This window comes from Echiichthys vipera, assembly GCF_963691815.1.
Source record: "Echiichthys vipera genome assembly, chromosome: 15".
Lineage (NCBI taxonomy): Eukaryota > Metazoa > Chordata > Actinopteri > Perciformes > Trachinidae > Echiichthys > Echiichthys vipera.
This window is the reverse complement of record NC_139840.1, coordinates 12531013-12552059: the sequence shown is the minus strand read 5'-3', so window position 1 is coordinate 12552059 and position 21047 is coordinate 12531013. Positions and strand designations below refer to the sequence as shown.

Here is a 21047-nt window from a genome sequence, read left to right as displayed (position 1 = left end):
AAACCAATCGCTTTCTCTCATCTGAGGTGAAGAGCAGTTATTCAAACATAAGACTTTTCTGGAAGCAGTTCAGAGGAACCATGAGAAACCCAAAACCTTATGAAAGTTTGCATAAAACATCAAGCTTTGTTTTCCCTTCCCTGTAACTGGATAACTATGTGGCCAGACATTATTTTAGTTACAGATTATTTTAATATTGCTGCTGTATGAATTTACATATTTGGTCTGAGTAAGCAAGCATTTGTTTGCTTCTGTCACTGTAGCCATCCTTGCAGATGAGGTCTGAGTGTAAATAGTTATTTTATTTATTAGCTATTAGGCTTTTATATTTTAACGAAAACTGTCATTTTTAAAAATCAGAGGTTGCCTTTTTTTAAACAAACTTCATGATATATTCTCCCACTTGACCATTCAAACTTCAATCTAATACACTATTATTTTTTTAGCATTATCTGCAGGTGTCAGTATTTGAAATAAATATCAAATTAAATCTCTCTGAAATGACACATTATTTCAGAAAACAGTTGTGTCTATTGTGTAATATGCAACAGGAACAACAGTATCTTATTTAGTAGGTTTGAATTCATTTTTAAGCATCTAAATAAGTCTTATTTAATTACTCATCATGATTTTTAGATATGTATACATATATGTTTTCATTTTATTTTATTTTTTACCAAAATAAAATGTACAATTCTCAGATTCGTAATTGCTGCTGTCTGTTTCCTTCTCTCTGCAGTGACTGATAGATAAGTTCATTACAGTGAGTTGAATGTTCTCAGGATCCATCAGTTCACTTGAGACAACATGGCCTCCTAAAGACAAATCAATCACTGCTGCTGTTTTGTTTGGTTGTTTTTTTAAAGCCCCATCTACTTTTCAGGTACTGGTGTGTATGGAAAAATAATTAGAACATCCAGAGAGTAAAACTAACACGTGTATTAAAGAAGCTACGGTGTTGCATCGCTGAAAACCTCCAAATGTTGTGAACTTTCAGTTGCAACGCTGAGAGATAAAGAGTTTTCCAGGGAGAGCATTCTCAAAAACAAATGGAACAATTCTCATTATAAACTTTAAAACATTTTCTAGGATTTTTTTATTTGATCTTATGCGTGTTAAATAATATCAAAAGTGCCGTTCATACTGAAATTACGTTAGGCCACATTTATTCATTTTACCAGAGTGAAATTATTCCTAGAAATTATTCGCAACCATAAAAACATGTTTACTCTACCCTCCAAACAATAATAATTCAATCTGGATCCCAGCTTTCGTATAAAGCGATTTATTAGGTCAATATACTTTACAGTTGACCCTTGTTTGGTCATTATTTCCTTCACATGTTTTCTTTTTTCCACAAATGGCTGTCAAAGGTGTTTCCTACAGATGCCAAACAAAATGTAAAACGTCTTACATGCAAATGTGGTCAATAAATTGTACGAAACACAAAAAAAATCGGCTTCACCAAATGAGGACATGCACATAACCAACAGAACATTTTGGCCCAACATATAAATACTTAAAAAATCTTTACAGTCTCATCTCATAGTGCCCATTTGTACCATTTTTTACCCATTTATATTTACATATTCACAGAGCAATAAATAAAAATGACAGCATATTGCCAAATAACTGATCCGTCTGCTCAGTCTCACCTCTCAGACATAATAATCGAATCCTCCTTTTTGTGCTTCATGCGTTCAACGAATCAGTGGAACATAGAGTCAATGTAAGTGTTTTTATTATTATTATTAATTTTCTTTTATTTTGATATTTTCATCTGAGTTCATGGCCTGGTCCCTTGTTCTATTTGTTGATGCTGACTCCTCACAGCAAACCTGTTGACGTGCACGGGGATTGGGACCACAATTTTGGGATTTCTCACTGGTTCTCCTGATCGGTTGTTAACGTTGCCGGCTTTGATCCGTTTCCACTTGGCCCTGCGGTTCTGAAACCAAATCTTCACCTGCACCTCGCTCAGTTTAAGTGCATGTGCAATCTGCGAGCGTTCAGTCAGAGAAAGGTACTTTTTACAGTGAAACTCCTTTTCAAGTTCGAGCAGCTGCTCGCTGGTAAAAGCTGTTCGTCTCCTCCGGCTCTTCCCCGCTGAGCTGCCGGGCGGTAGCGCCTCCTGCGAGCCCGTTTTTAGTTTGCTTTTCTGGGACAGGGAGCCACAGTTGTTCCCGTCCGAGAAACTTTCGTTCTCGCTGTCTACGGAGCTGTCCTCTCGGTCGCTGCACACGGTGTCCGCTGATTTTAGGTCCAGCTTCTCGTCGTCTGAGCTGTAAAGTTTGGTTTCACCTACAAAAAAAAAGAAAAAAGATGAAAAAAATGATCAAACACAATTCAAATTCAGTTAGTTGTTTATCTGCGGATCAAGGGCGACCGTTACGCGTCGTTTCGTCGACGTTAGACACCACTCATTGTGTTTTAGTAGACTTAGACTTAAAGATAATAGCCAAGAACCAAACGTGTGAAAACACTGCAAATGGTGTCGCACGAGTAGCAACATTAAGTGAACTCACGTTGGGCCATTACAGCTGTCCTGTGTGTCAACACTGAGTTCCTCTGTAAGTTTTCACTGGTAACTTAGCACATGTCTAATGTCTTCTCCCTACAAAAACATTCTACTGAAGTTTTCTTTAAATGTGATTAAGCAAGCCCTCAAATTCGATATTATTATAATAATATGAAGAACTATTCAGAAATCATTTCATTGAAAGAAAGAAATAAATGCATGTGGGACAGATTTTATATTGACTGTCATCAAGTTGCATCCTCACAAATCTGGACTTTAATAAATGCTGCATTCTTAATACTTTGACATTTTGGTGACAAAACAGTTTTACTTCTCATTTATTTTGACTTCATATCTGAGCTCAGACACTTTCGCCGTGGGCCAACTATCTTTTACTTTAACGCCATTTTTACGCACAGTGGAGACTGTTTTACGCAACAGCCTTAAGGTTTAGATTGGATCGAAATACAATGAATACATAATGAAGCCGATCTTACCTGATATTGTTTGAAAAGTTTCTGAGAAGTTCAATAGCTCGGAGCCCTTGTCTCGGCTGTGCAGCTCATCGGAGCGTGGACTTTCCTGCCTTCTCGCTCCGGGATCTGCGGCGCTTAAACGGGGACCGGGGAGTTCTTGAGGGGGGTAGAAACTGTCCGGAGGATCCGAGAAACTTGGCATCGTCGTGGTGAGCGCCACCATGGATGGCACCCCCTGTCCCAAACTGGCACAGAACGTGTTGGTGAGCCGTCCCGCAAAAGAGGCCAAAGGCGCGAGTGGAGGTATACCAGACGTTAAAGGCGAGTGGGATAAAGCTTGTGGAATAACCAAAGGTCTGTACGGCATGAACATAGGATAGCCCGTGTAGAGCAGGTGTCCCGGTCTGGGCTGAGGAGTCCCTATCAGGGAATCGATTGAAAACGCCGTCCCTTGGCCGCCTGGTCTCTGCATTTTTGCAGGCGAACACTTTTTTTTAAATTATTTAGTGGAAACTTGAAAGCAGGTGTCCTTTCCGCGGCGACGCGCAAAACTTTCAGTGCAAAGACAGAGCGGATTGAAAGTAGATCCTCTGCTGTATTGTCATCCCTGGGAGTGGACTGCTTCTCCGGATCTCTGCACTCTATAGTGTGCGTCAGTCAGTCAGTCGGGCGCTTTGTTGTGTGCCCCACCGCTACCTTTCCCTTCTTATTTGTCACACACTGAGACATAAACACACGCTCTCTCTATCTATCTACCGCTCCCCTTTCTGGCAACTCCTCCCTCCGCCCCTCTCCGCTACACCGTTTGTGTGTGTGTGTGCGCGCGCCAGGAGAGAGAGGGCGAGAGCGCATTGGTTATCATCTGCAATACAAGAGGAATGAAAAGGGGGTGTTTCCCTGGGGGCTCATCCATCTTCCTCAAATTACGCTTCATTTCCTTATTCAGCCTCTGACTTTTTGGCCGTCTTGAGAGGCGGTAGTTTCCCAGTAGAGACCAAATAGACGGGGCGCCCCCCCCCCTCCCCCTTTTTTTTGCCAGGTTCACCATTGACTGCAAAACGGTGTGAGAGACTCTTCCAGCCCTTCCCCTTCTATGATCGTTGACCACACCAACCCAATCAGCTATTATTAATTTTGATTGATGATAAGTAATTACTCTGGATTCAAGGGGACAGCGTAAAAACAACGGTGGCTTTTGTTGGAATATTGGGGGGCCGGTGGGCTTCAGAGTCAGAAGGGAGGAGAGGCAGATGTTTCTCCGCTCTCTGCCTCATTCTCCGCGGCTTAAAAACAATGCGTTTGGCTTCAGAGGGGGAAAAAAGGAGAAGAAAGTGCTGCAACAATTGTTCCCTGGAGAGAGATACTCTGCGCGAAATTAGATTCAGATAAAAGACGTTGGTCCGAGGTCAACTGCAGCGTGGGACACGGGACACAAAGTGGACACAATCAAATCTGCAGTCATTTGTTTTAACTCGGGGGAAATTTATTTTAAATTGAGTTATAAACGTTAACGTCTAGTACCGATAACCTGTCAACTAAAGCATCCCTAAAGTTTTTTGTTTTTTTAATAAATAAATAAATAAATAACGCACAACTGGAGGGAGTTCTCCATGGTTACAAATGCATGTGGAGGAAAAAAAAATCTTTTCTTTAAGCACTGGTTTAATCGCATATCATTTCACCTTTTAAATGGCAATGGGAACTGATGATGATTAGCCCTATTGAGTCCCGGGTGCCCGAGCTCTCCAACTGGTCGTCTGATTGCACGAGGACATAAACATATCACCACCGACTCTGATTAGCAGTGGAGGGCCAGGACAGGCTAATTCTTATAATTGCAAGTGACTTCAGCAGCACCTCTCTGTGATCTATTGAAACCATTTGCTGAACTCCTCTCCCTTTTCTCTTTTGAGAGGAACTCTGATGTTACACAGGTCCTCTCCACACTTTTTTTATTCATCATGGTTTTGTCAAATCAAATTTACATTTATATAGAAAATTCATCATTTCTTTTGCTCTATTTTTCTGGCTTTTAAAATAGCCCATAAAGTCTGAAGATTCACTACAATCTGTTATAACGAAACAACTACATATTTAAAAAAAAAAAAACATTCTCACTGCTGTTTTTCAACACAAAATACATTTGATTTAATTAAGTCTGCAGATAATTTTACCATAAGGATCCCTCCAACTTCTCGCAAATGAGATACTGACAGGTGCAACTCTTGCTGTCTTTTTTGTTATTCATTTCTGAATCACGTGACCAGGCTAGAGAAGAATAACCTTATCAGAAGCTCTTGATCAAAGCACAAATTACAATCGGTATTCAGCACTTATTGTTGTAGGTTCAATTTAGCCCCTTTAAACTTTAAGTGTGGTTGAAAACAAAGGCGTAATTGAATTTTTTAAAACGCATTTTCTGTCATCAGTATAAAAAAAAACTACACTAACAGGCTACAGAAGAATGAGAGAAGAACAATGGAAAAAGTAAGACAAGAGAAAATGAAAGAATACGGACTAGATGACATGGCCATGGTGGAATATTTCATTTTGCATCAGGTCTATTTTTGATATAAAAACCCAATTACAATAATACCAGTGGGATAAATTATTTATGCAAATATTTTAAGGCAATCCTCAATGTACAACACATCACAACTACACATTAACATCAAGCTACCAAGATTACCATTATGTATAAAATATTAGCATCTGAACTAACTATCAACTGAAGGAGTAAAAAAAAAGATAAGTGATAAAAAAAAATGTATATAATACAACTGCATACCTGCAATGTGATCACCTCTAGTCTATAGCTCCCTCTTGTGGTGCAAAATAAAACATGTAACTGGAATAAAAGTGAGGAGAAAAAGCAGATGCGTCCTCGTCCTGAAATTTGTGGCACAAAAATGTATCTTAAAAATATATATATAAGTGTACTGGTGTATAGTGCTACACTTGATGTCCCTATTCTAATTATGTTCCTCACTTATTATCTTGTGAACAGCTGCTCCTTCCTCACATGTAGCAGCACACTCAATCTTCATCAGGACTCACACTGATACCGACTACCCACCAAGTGCTTTCAGTGGACAAAGCCCCTGTACTCCAGGAGCAGGTAGTTCTTGATGAAGGTGGGCAGATCTAGTTTAGGGACCACCTTGTGTACCCGGCCCTCCAGAAAGCTCCTGAGCCTGAAGCGTGCCAAGTGCTGCAGGGAGCGAGGAGTCCGTTCCAAAGAGAAGATGGACTCGTAGAACTCTTTGTGCTCCTGTTTGGAAAAAAATACAGATGGACATGAGATCGGTGATTATTTGTCCCACTTTGCAATAAATTGTGGTAATATTTTAATATACATTCAGTAAGCAATTCATCTACGATTAACTTTGTCCTACTGTAGATATCAGCTCTCTTATGAACATTAGATATCACTTACTACAGCTACAAGCATTCTGCAAAAGACATGTTTTTTTGCATGGTTCCATTTATTCATATAATCATATATATTTTGTAAATTTATTATATATTTAAAGTTACCACTGAACTTATGTCAAGTCTAAGAGTTGTTAAACTATTTACACTAATTCAGTAAGCATTGATTTTAATGGGCTTTTCATGGTCTTGTTACTGTTCAGATACTGTGCCCAAAACATGAAACCTTTGGGCATGTAAATAAGAAATTACAGAAGAAGACATTTAAATGTATAAAATGCAAAAAACAAAAACAAAAACGTAATTCTAAAAAATTGTCATGAAAGACCCACACTAGTTAAACCCAACTTAAATGAATGAAGCTTGCCTTAACTGCCTCCGATGACACAGCCTCAACCCAGTTGTCTGTGACTTTGAGGTGACGGTAGGCGTTCAGGAGGACCTCGATGGTGTGTGGCGACTCACAGCAGTGCTTCAACACCTTAAAAGAAACACCACATCATAGAGCAAAGAGTCATACAATCATCATTTAAGTTCATGAGTGAGCTTGTGACTGCATAGAACTGAAGAAACAAAGTAATTAAACACTTGTGAAATGAACAGATTGGTCTTCCCTCCAGGGGTTTAACTGGAAATTATGCAATTAGTGCTAATTAATCTCCTATTAACACTTGCCTAATTAGGAACCAGGCATTTTGTCTAGTGCACGTGGGTTCACTGATGGTTGTAGTCTGTTTCCCGCAGAGTGCAACACTTCATGTTGTGTCATGAAATGGGAATGATTTGAATGTGAAGTTGTGAAGTCTACGAGGAAGAATTTAGAGTTTCAAGACTCTTTCTCAAGGTGTTACATGTGCAGTTTCTTTGCTAATTATGCAACGGATGAATAATTGGCTCTTGCTGTAAATACAATATACTTGTATTTACTCACCTGGAATGCTTTAGCTGATATGAAATGCATTCCACACATTTTATCCTTCAGGATTTATAAATAACATGTATCTTTTGATTTCCTACCATGGGCAGAGCTCCAGGCCACACCCGAATAGAGCCATGGTTGAGCAGAGCCCGGACGATCCTCTCAGGGTGATGGGAAATCTTGAAGCATACCACCTTCAGGATGTTGTGCAAGGGAGCTTCACCACCGTAGTCCATGTCATTAACGCAGGCACCGTTAGCCAGCAGTAGATCCACTATGTCTGGATTAACATGTTTACAGGCCATGTGCAAAGGAGTGTGGTTGTCCTGGTCCATCGTGTGGATGTTGGCTCCCGCCCCCAGCAGCATCTGGCACACCTTGAAGTAACGTTCAAGCTCCTGCACCTCCTGGGGTTGTGAACAAGCAGCGTTCAGTGGCGTGATGCCCTCATTGTTCTGTTTGTCCACAGCAGCTCCATAGCGCAGGTAAAGCTCAGTGTGGTCTGGTAGGCCGTTGCTGGCTGCCACATGTAATGGAGTGTCATCTTCGTCTAGAGTGCGACCATTGATTGCTGCACCGTACTGAAGGAGATACTTTGCACATCTGCAGACAGAATTACAGAACCTTATTTGTATGTGTGTGTGTGTGTGTGTTCGTATATTTATACATACACACACCCAGTGGTATATATATATGTATAAAATATGGGGTCAGGTGTATATACAAACACACACACCCATGTGTAAACATTAGATCAGTGGTCCTCACCTATCTGATGAAATGCCACTTTATCAACGCCACATGCCAAATTTCAGATTTATTCATTTAAATTTATTTTATACTGGATGCCATTTAACACGGATATGGATATATTTAAAAAAAAATTGTTAGGCATTGTCCTGAATATGTTGATACTTAGGCTGGGCTATTTAGCTATATCTATGTATTTCATCTTCTCTGCTTGCCTGCTAGTTTTCAGGCACTCTCAGCAGGAGCTGGTGGTGTTACAGTGAGACTTCATAACGAAAGTTTAATTAATCTGCAATGATCTGCAATAGCCTTTCTTAGTCTGTCATGTAGCAGACATGTAGTAATCTCAGCTAATTCAAGTTAGAAATTGAGGTTCACAAATCTTAAGTAACTTCATCTTACAAAAGTTGATTATCAACAAAAGTGCCCTTTCTCTATTCAGATCATTAATGGGTTTTGCAGCTAGTCTGGTATGACTACTAGCTTATGGTGGCTAATGTTAGCTAGTTCTATACAACGTTAAAGGTCCCATATTATAGTCAATTTTTGATTTATATTTGTATTCTGGGTTTGTACTGGAATAGGTTTACATATTTTAATGGTCAAAAAACACATTATTCTTCTCATACGGTCTGTCTTAATATACAGTACCTGTATCACCCTCTGGCTGTTCGCTCTGTTTTAGCGCCTGTTTCTTTAAGCGTTTAAGTGCAGGTCTTCCACACCTGCTCTCTCACCAACTCTGCACTGTCATTGCCACCAGAGAATGACTGTAATGGCACGCTAGCGTCATTCTCTACATATACATATCTGTGTGCATTTCTCTGTGGATTGAGTGTTTTGATGCTTTCACAGTATTTATATAGCACCCCGACCTGCTTTATAATAAAAAAGACATAGAAATCTCACTTTTTATAATATGGGACATAAAATCAAACATTTTGGCATAACTGACATTACTAAATTAATTCACTGACTCTCCTCTTGTTCTTGTTACACTTTCTTTTTTTGGTCTGCTATACTTACTCAAGGGATTCTGGGCTTGTACAAAAGTGCAAAGGCATGAGGCCATCTTCAGTGACGGCATTGGCGTTGGCGCCATGAATTAGCAGCAGTTTGGTGCACTCTGGCTGGGAGTTTTCACAGGATTCGTGCAGGGCAGTGGCGCCTCCGGGTGCCAGGTCTACATTGGCTCCTCGCTGCAGCAGGAGTCTCAGGCAGTCCGCGAAGCCTCGGCCAGCTGTGATATGAAGTGGCGTGGTCAGCTGCTGCTCATAACTCAGTGACCATAGTCCTGCCAGCAGAGAGCACAAAACAACATCAACTTTGAGCTCAACTGTAAAGAAGCAGACATGTCAGATATACAAGATTGGTTTTGCTGTCAAAGGGAACATACATTTAGCATTTTCAAAGAATTATTGGTTGCATTCCCAACACTTAATAAAGAAGTAAAACCGTACTTTTTTTTTTTTTTTGCTTATTAAGCTCTGATTAACCTACTCAGGCCTCTGTAGTTAAATCTGAAGTTCTTCCATTCCTCTATGTCGCTGGTGTCATAAATGGCATCAATAAGGTAGTCGTACTCGCTGTCGATCACAATGCTGAGAATCATCTGCTCATCACCCACAAGCAGAGAGTTCCAGAATTGCAGGATACAACCTGAGGCCTTGGCTGTGGCAATCACATCATTGCGGTATGCCTTTGGTTTGTGCCACTTTATTGCAGGTGCTACATAAGCCATACTGGAGCTAACTAGATTGCTTCCTCAAGTGTTAGTAGGGTAGTTTCTCCTGTAGGAAATAAGCACTTGTGCAGGTTGTTTGTGCAGACAGGAGTATTTCAGGGTGGTGTTATGTGATATTTTTCTTGGCAGGGTCAAACTCACCAGCTGAACCAGTGACTTGTGTGTCACATGTCACCTGCCCACTGATTCAGCAAATCAGGACAATTCTCTCTTTTACTCAGTAACTTTAGGAGAAAAATATTGATGATTTTAGTAACATCCAGCACTGCAAAGTCCCATTTTTAGTGCTATATATTCAAACAAATGCATTTTTAACTTGGAACTTAAACATTAATTCACTCTACCAACCCAAACTGACTGAAATGTTAGTGTCACAAACTTTTTTTTAAAAAAAGGCTTATTTTATTTGTATCGCCTGTCTTCAGTGATAACATGTGACATGTGGTGTTACCATAAATATTGCCTCGTGTTGTTTCTATAAATATTGCATTACTGTGTCTTTAAATATGGGGTCAGGGTGAGAAGCACCAGTTACATATTGCTCAGTGTTGCATATTGAAATAATTTTAAAGCAGTGATTTACTTTCTCTCTTTTCCACAACATCAAAGGTAATGTCGGTCACTTCTGTTCATTTTAGATGCTCATCTCCAAGAAATACAAAATAAAATAACCCTACTTACTACTACTTTTACTAAGTGTGCCAAATCATGAATTCCTGAATTCATGAAAATGAAGACAGATGTTGTCTCCTACCTTCCCCTGTGGCAACCCAGCGCATGTCCCCTCCCTGTGGCTCGACAATGAGGTTTGCTTGGGATCCTCTAGGAAAGAGTCGCTGTAAAGCCTCCAGGTCTCCTGTATACAAAGCGTTTTGGATGACCACATCTTGGCAGACAGCTGGTGGCATTGCAGTGCTGGACCTCAGCGGTGCCCTGTCCCTTAATTCTCTCTTCAGCATATAGCTATTGAAGTGATGGGAGGCCAGCTGCCTCTTGTACTTGTGTCTCTCCAGCATGTCCCCATCAAGTTCAAGAGAGCGCAAGGCCATGGGTGTGAAGACAAAGCTGCCTCGCGACATGCTGAATGGCTTGCCTCTACGGAGAAAATTGGTGTGTAAGATGTGTATGATTAAGTGAGGGAGACAGTCTACAAGGGCCTGTCTCTCTGTTGTTGTTTCCTTCTCTCTGGCTAATGTCCACTATGTGCCTGCCGGCTGTTCACAGCATTGGTTCACAGAGTTGTTTTGATATTCGGTATGAGACCCTCCCTGGAGTGTGACAAGTAATGCTATTTTTATGTCTCACATGCAGCCACTCGAGCCTCTCATATTTGCCTCCAGCAAAGTTACAGCAATGAAATGTCTCTGTCAGGCTGCAAGTATCACATAAGTTAAATAAACTTGTGTTTTGTAACTACAATACATGCTGTTTTTGGTGGGTGCAGATATATATTTTCTTAAATAACACAGTATCTTATTAGACAAAACTTTAATCAGCAGTTAATGGGAGGTTTGCTTCCTCAAAAAATATAGGTAACATTACATTCACAGATTTTCACACACTGCTTATTTTAGTTCCATCTCTATCTGGAATAACAAACATCAGGGAGTCAGGTTCTCTTAACTTAATTAGCCAAATGAACTTGGAGGTTTATCCCTGCTCATATAACTCTACTATTGGTCAGTACAACTTAAAATGATGACAAATTGGTTAATAAATAGGCAAGATTCTTTATGGATTGGTCTTGAATCTTTAGCATGTTATCCTAGAAGGCTTAAATACCTCCTCTTTATCAACAATATAGATCAGATAAATTCTAATATAAAAATACAGATATAAATCCTAAAATATATCCCCTGTTATTTCTGCTTGGTCCCCCCTGAGTATTGTTCTGTTGTGGACCCATCAGGTCCTGCAGGCCTGTTGATCTCTGGCTCTTTAAAGTTGCTTGTAAAAATTATGAGAGATTTTAACACCCCCCCCCCCCCCCCCCGCCCCCCAAATCTTTTTCAAATGTCTCCAAATTCATCACTATATAGAATTGGAAAATGTGCCAGCCAAATCTCTCAAGGGACTAACCCCTGAGGTTTAAGCTTTGATTTTGTTCTTTCTTTTTTATGTTGATGTTGTGTTGAATTTTTTCAATAATCTTTAACAAGACACGTTTGAAAAGTAACATGATGTAAAAACATTTAGGCTGCTTTTAAGGTCAAGGTTAAGTTCTTTCTTTGAGGAAGAGAAAATAAGAATGCCCTCTGAGTATGTGTTTGCAAAATGTCTTTTTCTGCTCAGTGTTTTTTTTTTCGTTTTCTTTCAAGGGCCTTAATGGATTTTATGTATCCACATGGTTCCCTGCATTAGAACATTAGGCTGAATGACTGGCAACCGCTGTGTCACTCTGCCCCACGTGCAGCGTTCTGATGGCGGAGGGACGGCACATAATTAAGCCTCTTAAGCCGACTTGCAAGGCATCTGACAAACATCTCTTTTGACTGATGGACCATTTTTTCCCAATGCTGGTAGAAATTTTATCCAGTAGCAAAACTGATCCCATATTTTAACTCTAAACACCAAGGGTAGATTTTTGTGGCTTACAAGGATGACTCAGAATTAAAATGTTTTTGGCGAACTTGCTCTAATATCACCATCTATTAAAATGTTCTGTATTGGCTGCACAGTGTTTTAAAACACATATTTGAATGTATGTTTATCCACCTCTGTGTTGGAGTCCATCGAGATGCCTGTAAGCTCTGTGGAAAAAACGCCACAAGTGAAGAAGTACATGATATTTGTGGAGAGGTTATACCTTCTTTCCCATTCGAAAACACGGAAGCATCGCTGCATCTCATCTATACCTTAATGACTGTTCTGGTATGGAAATCAAGGTCATTTATTTTATGTTACAGTTTGGTAATAGATGCCACATTAAACTGAAGGCGAATAAGAGTTTCAACTTTGAAAACACACATTACCAGAGAGAGACTAGGAATATTGTTTTTTTGCGGCTGGAGTACATCCTTTTAAATGATATACATAATGAGTTTATAATATGCATCTGGGCTACCTCCTCTCTACTTTGATGTCTTCCAAATGGCCCGGGTGTCATCAGCAAAACATGTAGGCACTTTCCCGCCTCATTGACTCCCAAATGTATTTTAAATATCATTCCTGGTAACGCAATTATTTAAAACGCTGAACTAAACACTTACTAATGGGGAAAAAGACAGCGACTTCGATAAATTCATTTCTCAAATGGTGGGCATTCATGTTGCTTTTTTTTCTTTTTTTTCTTCCTCTGTGAAGCGGAGGCAACTCTGATGACAACAAAAAAAAAAACATCAGCAGTAGTAACACCCCTTGGCCTCACAGCCCCCCCATGGACATATTAAATCTTTGGTTTCTTCACATTACCCACCAGAAGTCTCTCCAATGCTTTCTGCGTTGTGGTCAAGCACCTTCCTCTCCCAAGGTGGTGAGAGGCTGGACATCAGCAATAGGCCTGATAAGAGCGAGGCACTTCATTTAAGCAATCATAGGCAATTAGTTCCCTCTGATTATGTGCCTCTTAATGCTGTTTTGAGTACTGTGGCACACAGTGATACAGAAAGAGATTAAACCATAGCCCTCTCTCCACACTGAGCAGTCATTTAATATACTGAGAACATAATGAAATGTAAACAGTAATTACAGTAATATTAAATGCTAATGGATTTGCAATTGGAGCTGTTGTTAGCTTAAGACAGAGTGCACCCAAAGAAAGTCTAAGTTTAGAGAGTTCCACCATGACATCAGAGCACTCAGTCATCCATCAGGTGTTTCTATTATTAATGATTTATGTGTTACCTATTGTTATTCCTATCGGAGGAAGGAGGATCATGTCTGGCAGGTGGGCAAGAGAGCAATTAATATGTAATGTACACATTTTAGTTCACATCTGGGGATTTAATCAGAAGTACAGTCTGAAGTTTATATTGTGGTGGTAGAATAACTGAAGGTCACCATGGAAACATGATAAGAGATAATGGGCCTGCTTAATTGGCAACATTAGCTAAAAGGAAGCTGGTTGCTGCATTTATGTCTTTATCTGCTGATTCTGATTTACGTCTTGGTTTGTTCTAATTTTCTTGAGATCATATTGACTCAAGCTGTCAATGCGGACACATAGACACACACACAGTCTGCTTTAAGGCTTTAATGCCATTAAAGCACCTTTGATAGTCGGTTTCCATCCATATATTTGGCTCATCAGAGTCCACAACATGGCTTAGACAAGGTGCCCTATTTGCAAATCTCCCCCCAGGTCTCATCACAATGCTTGAGATGTTGGTGGAGCTCCTAAATGAATTTATAGAGCCTTGAATTGAACAGTAGCTCCAAACTATTCTGTGGAAGCATGATTACTTTTTCTGTACTCTTTCAGCTCTGAGCCCTCTACCTTTAATGTATTGTATCGGTCTTTGCAGATTCCAATTGTCTCTCAATGCACTGATCACCACGCAAATAGCCCTTTGTTTCATCATGACAATTGAGAGGTTCATATTTCAACCTAATAGTCCTGTATAACTTTAACCATCTATCACAACCTCATTTCATTGCGGTTGCAGTTAATACGCGCTTCCCTGCCAAGTGGAACATTTTCTAATGATGCACTCTTACACGAAAACAAGGCAAGCCAGCCCGGGCTCTGCATCACTCACTAATGTATCCATCCATAATGTGTTCATAGCAGTCTGCCTAAAGGAGACAGCAATGACTACCACTAGGCATGTGCATGGGAGGGGATATGGGGAAGGGTGCAAGATACAAAACCTAAATGGGTATGATAATCGTGAACAAAGTTACTGCCATCAGAGACTGTATCACCCTCATAATAACATCTGTAGATTTCACATCATTACCAAGGATACTGGGAAACTAAATCTGAATTTGAAATGGGCATTTCAACAATAACAGTTAGCGGTAGGAGTCATATTCAAGTGCATTATCACAGTGAACCCCGCTTTGTAGGATCTTGACAACAGTAGCCTAATAGGTGTACGTAAAGCCTAATGTAAACACCATCCTAATTAGAGAGACCTTTATCCGTTCCTCCATTTTATGCAGATTGGACGGATACAAACACTAGTGTCATTATCCTGTAATCAAATACTATTCAGTTGACAGTGTCGTCTTTTAAAACCCTGATTAGAACGCATAACAAGGAAACAGTTGTGCATTTTTTCCTCTGTCAGTTTATAAATATGTCCATTTTTTAAAGCTAACTGAATAATGAAACTTGTCAGGGTTTGGATGAAGGCACCAGGGAAAGAGATTAGTTTTAAATAGGGCCAAAGATGGGCTGACAATATGAGGATATATCGTTCTCAACATTTGAAATGACCTATGAGGACAGAAGATTTTGGCCATATGGCTCAGTCCTATGTTCAAAACAGACCACTGCGGTACTTTTAAATACAATAAGTGGGCCTATATTAAACAGTTTGTAGCTACCGCTCATGTATTCATGTGAGATAAATGATTATTACAACTGAGTCTGAGCTAGGCACCTTTTCATACTGAACCATAAAAAGCAAACTTTGAAAAACTGCTTTTTTTTAACACCTACCTGTTTTGACGACTTTTAGGATCCCTCAAATATGATGGAGCTGGCACCAAAATGACCAGTTTCTCATGTTGTTTCTCAGATAGATACTCTCCTTTCTCATCTCAAAGAACACAAAAACAAAAATAATTAGTATGTTTATCATCAGTTAATGTATATAAAATGTTCTTTTAAAAATCATTTATTCTATCTATATAACAACATAATATGGCCTATACGGTTCATATTTTTCTTGTTTGTTTTTTCAATTCCTAAATTTTTTATTTCAGATTAGGAACGAGCAGACAATCAGAAAAAATATTTATACAAATAAGACCAGTGTGTAAATACTACATATCAAAAATACAAAAATACAGCTAAACAATTTATATATATATATATACAAATTTAAACATAAATAAACAATGACAACAATAGTCACAGTAAGTCAAACAGGGGCCAAAGAAAACAATTTATCAAAATATGTCAATGGTCACTCACCTTTTTCATATATTTCTCGATTTTCTTTCATAGCTTAGCAAGAGCCTATCCTTTCCGGTTGCCATTTTTTTTGGGTCATCCGCATCTTCAGAATGTCAAAGTAGAAAGTTAAAATGTTTTTATTAAACTTACCACTTGTGGGATATTTGTTGCAGATGGAAAGACACTTGGAGAAAGTCTAGTCTGTTTCCAAAGAACGCCCGAGGTGTTGTTTGGAAACACTTGCCGATGGTTAAACATGTCATTGTTGTATTTACTAGGTAGTTGTGGTTGTAGTTGACTCTTGTAGTTGAGGTTCATTTCAGGAGCTAACGTTAGAATAAAGTTTTAGCTGACCGACAGTAGATAACCTTGATCTAAAGCTCCAGTAAATGTTACCCTCTCGACTTCACAGCCACCTGTTTACTTTCACACCTGTCGGGCTCAGTGTGCGTCCCTGTGTATCTGTGTCTCACCATGGAAAGACGCCATTGTGCTTTTTTAGAATGATAATAATAGTGCATGAGTATGTACACATGTGGTGCGTGTATGATTGGTTTAAAACAAACGGGATGACATTAAAACAACTTTTCATCATTCAGAAATAAGTTTGATGTCATTCAGCCCCCCTGCGTCAACTGAGTACCACAATTTACAAAGTGTTTGGAATATTTCCATCCTTGGTAAATATTGTGATCAATATCCTCTATTACACTGTTTTCTGTTATGCTGGCAAATATTTCTTATATTTATATTGTAAAATACTCCAGGCTTTGTCAGAATGGGATGACGACTTAGGGGCTTGATTACAAACATTGTATTTTCCTTTTGTGTCTTCCAAAATGCAAGTGTTTTTCGTTGTTGTGTGAACATAAAGTATAATCTGACAGCTGGATATAATCTAATAACAGCACTGAGCAAATATAAATGCAGCATCATCCTGACCGCATGCACGTGGTTTATTATAACAGTTGATTTCGACACATAAAGTTGTTTGCCATAGGACCATTTATAGCTGTAATGTACATAATTAGGTCTGTTTATCAAAGAGTCAGTAGAGGCCTTGGTCCTTGTTAACTTCCTGCCAGCTGATGTAATACACATCACTGCAACAGGAAGTAAATTGGGACACATTTATGTTTACATCTTTGAAAAGATTATGCCTGAAATAGGACAAATGTGCAATTACCCCATCTAGTGGTTCATTCTTTACTGTTTACCCTCAGTCTAAATGAAAGAAGTAAAAAGGGGGATTCAACAAATGAGGAAAGATGTGCTTTTGTGCTTATGTTTATTGAAATCAACCAGGTTACTAAAGGATGTACAGTTTGTAACCCTTTTCATAAACAACTTCCAGAGTGTGTTGAAGTCCTTATTTGGAGCTGGTGTACTTGGTGACAGCCTTGGTTCCCTCAGACACGGCGTGTTTCGCCAGCTCCCCGGGCAGCAGCAGTCTCACTGCAGTCTGCACCTCTCTGCTGGTGATGGTGGAGCGTTTATTGTACTGAGCCAGCCGGGACGCCTCTGTGGCGATCCGCTCAAACAGGTCATTCACGAAGGAGTTCATGATGCTCATTGCTCTGCTAGAAATCCCCGTGTCCGGATGAACCTTTTGAAGGCAGAGGGGGAAATGCTCGTTAGTTCATTTTAGGAGAGGAAAAAAGTCGAAGCGCGCGTTTATCGGTTTTACCTGTTTCAACACTTTATAGATGTACATCGCGTAAGTCTCTCTTCTTTTGGCCTTTCTTTTGCCCCGTTTCTCACCTGAACTCTTCCCCTTCTTTTTAGACACATCAGTAGGCATTTTTTTTTTCAAACGCTAAATTGAGTACTTTAGGAATAATTATCCCACTTTTTCTGGCTCATGGACAGCTGTTTATGTAGCGCGCGTTAATTAGTGACTGCTGATTTAGCGCACCTGCTTTGTTTTGGGAGGGTGTTTGTTTTCGCGTTTCACATTAAGACATAATGAATGACCATGGGAAGGAATACAACTGCAGCTAAGAGGCCTGTCAAACGTGTTCGCTGTTGTTCAGACAGGTGAAGTTTCTGCACTGCAGTCTTGTACGGGCAGAACTGTGATACATGGAGGTTGAGTTCTACCATTGCACATTTGAACAGTGTCCACTGGGTGGCACACTTGCACCAGTTTAAAGTCTGCATTAAATCTTTCAATTTGAATTTTCTAACCTGTAGTCAGAGTCCACTGTAATCCATTGTAATCTTCCGTGTAGCTAGTAGCAAACAAAATGTTTTAGACCTGGGGTAAATTTAGACGACATGACGGTTACAGGAAACCACGTTTGAGCTGCATTTGTAGTCACATTCATTCATTCATTCATTCAATAAGCTCACTCTTGATCCACATGTAGTCTTTCACTGTTTCCAGATAGATTCATGCACACTGGGGCTACGGTTATTAAAAATGTATGGTATTTTAATCACGGCTGGATTAAAGCAGGCACTTACCCCCAGAAGCCCAGCCCCAGAAGCCCCAAGGTTAATTTTTGTCTTATTAAGTGTGAGGCATATAGAGAATTTGCACTATTAATGTGTAGTCTTGAAGTTTTCTAACATAGTGGAGTACTGTGTTTAGTCCCTATCATTTTAATTCAGACATATTTCCTCGGTGCATTAACTACATTGTGTCCAAACAAACTCCAAATTGGGAATAATTGCGAAGGACTAGCATTTCACCTCTGTGCCAATGATTGATTCTTGTTTTCATTGGCAAATTGTAGGCTAATTTAGGCATATCCTCTCCATATCCTTTCATCACATTCAGATACCAGAAAAATGTAGCTACTTAAATGTACAATATGCTTGCATCAATAAGTGCACAGTGGTGGTCACTGGTGGAGGGGTTTCCTCTGTGCCCCCTAGCAGGTTTATCTGTATTGTTACTGTGGTGTCTGATTGCAATGGGGGTATTTGTTAGTTTAGTAATAGCGTGTTTACATCCTGAAGCCTGTGTTTGATCCTGGATGTTTTTTATGCGTTGAACATTTCAACAAATTTAGGTTTTCATGCTGATAATTGGGATAAAAATGTTTCTGCTACAGATCTATATTCTTTATCAGATATTCCCTGTTGCGCTTTTCAAAAAGTGAAAATTCTAACATCTAAATTGGCCCATGTGTAATTGTTAGTCATCATTCTAGTATAATATCTATTTTCATGGCCGTTTGGAATAATATGTTTTCAGGTTACCATCAGCCATTGACTAATAGACCAAAAGGTAAATTTTGCACCTTGGATTTGGGTTTTAAATAGCTCTGGGCTTACTACTGATAACCTTTAACAAAACAAGATGTAAAGAGAGCCATTTCTTTCTGTCACACAGTGAACACAAAACAACTTTGCTCACAAAAATCTAGTCAGTCGTGGTTAACACATAGCTAGAGCATTACAACATCTTTTAGTGAGCAGCTGAGTAAAAACCTTCACCGACCCTCTGATGTTCTCTTCAATAAAATACATTATTTTCTTTCTTTCTTTTCAATAAAAAATGGTACATTTCTGACTATGAATGACACATAAGTGTTCTAATTTGAGTATGTAATTGGTGCTGAATCTCTTCACAGTACATTGCCATCTTGTGTCCAGGGTCTTGGACTTTTTGTTCTCCTTTTCAGTTTTGTTCTCTACAAGCACATAGCAGACATTGAACAGTAGATTACATATGAATACGGCCCTTATCTCAGAGAGCATTTATGCAAGGTCATTTGCAGCAACTGCCACACACATTGAAGCAGCCATTGATTGACTGTATTGTAAAGGCCATGTTTTTTTCTGTTGTGTGACAGAAATCTGCGGCTTGCTTGTTTCATCTGTGAAGAGAAGATGGAAAAAAGGTGAGTGAGTGTGTACACATCTGCTACCTTGCTTAGCCTGTCTGACAGTCACAGAAAAAGAAAAATGTTGGCTGTTGTGTTTATCACAGTATTCATATCAACATATTGCTAAAGGCTACGGAGAGCGTTTGTTGTTATTCTTTTCTGCAGGGTTTATAGCTTAAGAGAAACACAGTTAAGCTTGATACCTGCAATGATAACTCTGGAGTTGACAGATGCAAACATTGTTTCATAGTCTTTTATACAAATATACCACTTTGTGTTTCTGTGAACATATCCACACTGAAGCAAATGTTGGAGCATTAAAATTCTGCTCCTAACTGGATGAGCAAAACAGGATTTATGGAGCCTTCACGTCCTATGGAAAATTGGTAAATGCCATTGGTGAATACCCCCTCATGTGGTAATTTCCACTAGGAAACTCCGAATATTTTGATACACGAGTTGCCGGGATGAGATAACCTTTGACCTTTTAACATGCCGGAGCGCAACGGAAGAGTCTACTTTATTACAACGACACTGTTTTTGAGTTGGTAAGGAAGATTATGGCTACACATATCTAAATTACGGTAGGCTGGCTGGAGATTTATGTTGAAGTTTTTTTTGCATCTAAAGTTGTAATCAGTAAGTAAGTACGTTGTTTCTAGCGGCCACTTTGGCAGTAAGATGTAACTGTAGGCGCAACCGAGGGACCCCATCTCCCAGAGAGAAGGGGAACAACGTAAAAAGCGTCTCTAACTGTGCGCCACATTTGATTTTAGAGGGAAAGTCGCCACAGATACTGAGATCGTATTTCTGGGCAAAGCAGAAAATCCAAGCGCTTTCATTAGTGTGTCATATACTCAATCACCATTGTTTTAACTCACTCTTTTATAGATAGTAACTTAACAGACAATTAAATAGATGAAAGTCTTATGGACTACAACTTAAACAGTTCCAATCATTGACTTTTTGTTTAGTTGAACAGCTGAACTTTGTATATAGTTAAACAAGGTTCTTACTTAGGCTGGGATAGTTAGAAGCTTTTATAGTTATAATCCTTCACACTGGCACCACTCTATGTCATCTCTACTGCTGCTCCTTTTTTAACTTCATGATGTACTGTATATGCTCTTAAACGTTGACTGCTTGACTGTAGGGTTCAGTTCCTAAAAGGGTAATCTGTCCTCTGAGGTGCTTGCCTAATCTGCATAACTTGGGCATCACAAAGAGCGACTTACTGTAATTGCCTCTTTTAGTTTTGCATCATTTCAGGATTTGATTTGATTTTTTTGCTGAACTATAGTAACTATT

At 39.4% G+C, this 21047-nt stretch overlaps 3 protein-coding genes across 4 annotated transcripts; all 3 read right to left on the bottom strand.

Annotated features, from left to right (window-relative positions):
* Positions 1 to 1531: 1531 nt before the first annotated feature.
* Positions 1532 to 3466, bottom strand: gbx1 (gastrulation brain homeobox 1; the record flags this gene model as incomplete). The annotated part of the gene is made up of 2 exons (XM_083928062.1): positions 1532 to 2301; positions 3016 to 3466. The coding sequence occupies 2 exons, from the start codon at positions 3464 to 3466 to the stop codon at positions 1787 to 1789; spliced, it is 966 nt and encodes a 321-aa protein (XP_083784188.1). The 3' UTR covers positions 1532 to 1786.
* A 2059-nt stretch (positions 3467 to 5525) lies between these two features.
* On the bottom strand, positions 5526 to 11033 carry asb10 (ankyrin repeat and SOCS box containing 10). Of its 2 annotated transcripts, none has more exons than XM_083928801.1 (5): positions 10594 to 11033; positions 9122 to 9389; positions 7444 to 7948; positions 6794 to 6907; positions 5526 to 6265 (listed from the first exon to the last, which is right to left on the bottom strand). In XM_083928801.1, exons 1-5 carry the CDS (start codon positions 10916 to 10918, stop codon positions 6080 to 6082), a joined length of 1398 nt encoding a protein of 465 aa, XP_083784927.1. In that variant the 5' UTR covers positions 10919 to 11033; the 3' UTR covers positions 5526 to 6079. The 2 variants fall into 2 exon arrangements, with proteins under 2 accessions (XP_083784927.1, XP_083784928.1); XM_083928802.1 differs by lacking the exon at positions 10594 to 11033 and adding an exon at positions 9596 to 9881.
* A 6239-nt stretch (positions 11034 to 17272) lies between these two features.
* Positions 17273 to 17704, bottom strand: h2bk1 (H2B.K variant histone 1; the record flags this gene model as incomplete). Its single annotated transcript, XM_083928370.1, has 2 exons — positions 17273 to 17509; positions 17591 to 17704. 2 exons carry the CDS (start codon positions 17702 to 17704, stop codon positions 17273 to 17275), a joined length of 351 nt encoding a protein of 116 aa, XP_083784496.1.
* Between the last annotated feature and the right edge of the window lie 3343 nt (positions 17705 to 21047).

What these genes read in the sequence shown, in the direction of transcription:
- asb10 (XM_083928801.1), bottom strand. Translation starts at nt 10,918, where the DNA reads ATGTCGCGAGGCAGCTTTGTCTTCACACCCATGGCCTTGCGCTCTCTT. An exon ending in CTGGGTTGCCACAGGGGAAG is followed by an intron (nt 9,390 to 10,593) that starts GTAGGAGACAAC and finishes CTCTGCTGGCAG; the next exon opens with GACTATGGTCACTGAGTTAT. An exon ending in GGCCTGGAGCTCTGCCCATG is followed by an intron (nt 6,908 to 7,443) that starts GTAGGAAATCAA and finishes GTTTCTTTTAAG; the next exon opens with GTGTTGAAGCACTGCTGTGA.